General features: G+C 43.9%; 1 protein-coding gene across 1 annotated transcript; it reads left to right on the forward strand.

Moving 5' to 3' along the window:
* The first annotated feature begins 192 nt into the window (after positions 1 to 192).
* On the forward strand, positions 193 to 1,154 carry LOC115286874 (olfactory receptor 6K2-like). The gene is given in 2 exon segments (XM_029933206.1): positions 193 to 1,093; positions 1,096 to 1,154. Coding segments are annotated over 2 exon segments (960 nt in total).
* Positions 1,155 to 1,632: the final 478 nt, after the last annotated feature.

The raw sequence follows: 1,632 nt of genomic DNA on the forward strand, positions 1-1,632 counted from the left end.
TTTTTCCATACTACAACCTTTGTTGTAAGCATCTATGGAATGTGGACTATTTCTTTCTTTCTCTGTCTTCCTCTGCATCCCCAGTACAGGGATATACACAGTGCTGACATTCGGTAAGCATGTTTGCTCCCTGACACCTCCTACAAGGCTCACATGCACCGGGAGCTAGAAGTCCTTGTTTTCAACTAGAAAATGGAGAGCCGCAATCAAAGTGCCACTCAGGAGTTCACCTTCTCTGCTTTCCCTTGCTCCTGGGAAGGTTCTGTCGCCTGTTTTATTCCACTGCTCTTCATTTACACCTTCATTGTCATTGGAAACCTTGTCATCATCACAGTGGTCCAGATGAATGCTCCCCTCCACATGCCCATGTACTTCTTCATCAGCGCCCTTTCCTTCCTGGAGATCTGGTACACCACAGCGACCATACCAAAGATGCTCGCCAGTCTGCTCAGCAAGAAGAGCATTTCCTTAAATGGTTGTCTCCTGCAGATGTACTTCTTCCACTCCACTGGCATCAGCGAGGTTTGCCTCCTGACAGCTATGGCTTTTGACCGCTACCTCGCCATCTGCAGGCCTCTTCATTATCCCACTATCATGACCACCAGGCTGTGTGCCCAACTGACTTTAAGCTGCTGTGTTTGTGGCTTTATCACACCCCTTCCCGAGATTGCCTGGATCTCAACGCTGCCATTTTGTGGCTCTCATCGCCTTGAGCATATCTTCTGTGACTTTCTCCCCGTGCTCCGGTTGGCCTGCACAGACACACAGGCCATCATCATGATACAGGTCGTGGATGTTGTCCACGCAGTGGAGATTCTTACAGCTGTAATGCTTATCTTCATGTCCTATGTTGGTATTGTGGCCATAATTCTTCGTATTCGGTCAGCTGAAGGCCGTCGCAAGGCCTTTTCCACATGTGTTTCCCACCTCGCTGTGTTTTTTCTCTTCTTTGGCAGTGTGGCCCTCATGTACCTACGCTTCTCTGCCACTTACTCTTTATTCTGGGACACAGCCATTGCTCTGTCCTTTGCAGTCCTGTCCCCCTTCTTCAACCCCATAATCTATAGTCTGAGGAACAAAGAGATAAAGGAAACTAAAAAAAACACTTGGGTCAAGCTAAAGTATTTTTCCATAAGACCAAGGACCTCAAGTAAGCTCTAATTATTGGAAATCTATATGGCTCTTGGTGCCTTTTCATTCTCAAGTCTGTGATCTGTCTTTTCTCATCAGCCGTTTACTGAAACTGGTCTTACAGAGGTCACCAAGAAACAAAATTCACTAATAACTGAATTCAGTAGTTTCTTGTGCTCTTTATCCAACTTGACATATTTTTTAGAGTACATAATTTATTTATTTAAATTCAAGTTAATTAGCATACAGTGTAGTATTGGTTTCAGGCATAGAACCCAGTGATCATCTCTTACATACAACACCCAGTGCTCATCCCAACAAGTGCTCTCCTGAACAAAGTCAGATCAAAAAATATGTCAAGTGAATTAAGGAGGGCACTTGGAGCTGATTTGTTAATGAAGCTTTCTCCCACTCAATTTAGTCAAGATAAATTGACTTTGTGGAAATGATCTGGGTAAACATTTAATTTTAACATTGTCAAAGTGTTTGTTTGTAAGATAT

The sequence above is a fragment of the Suricata suricatta genome, chromosome 3 (genome assembly GCF_006229205.1).
Source record: "Suricata suricatta isolate VVHF042 chromosome 3, meerkat_22Aug2017_6uvM2_HiC, whole genome shotgun sequence".
NCBI classification, from domain to species: Eukaryota; Metazoa; Chordata; class Mammalia; order Carnivora; family Herpestidae; genus Suricata; species Suricata suricatta.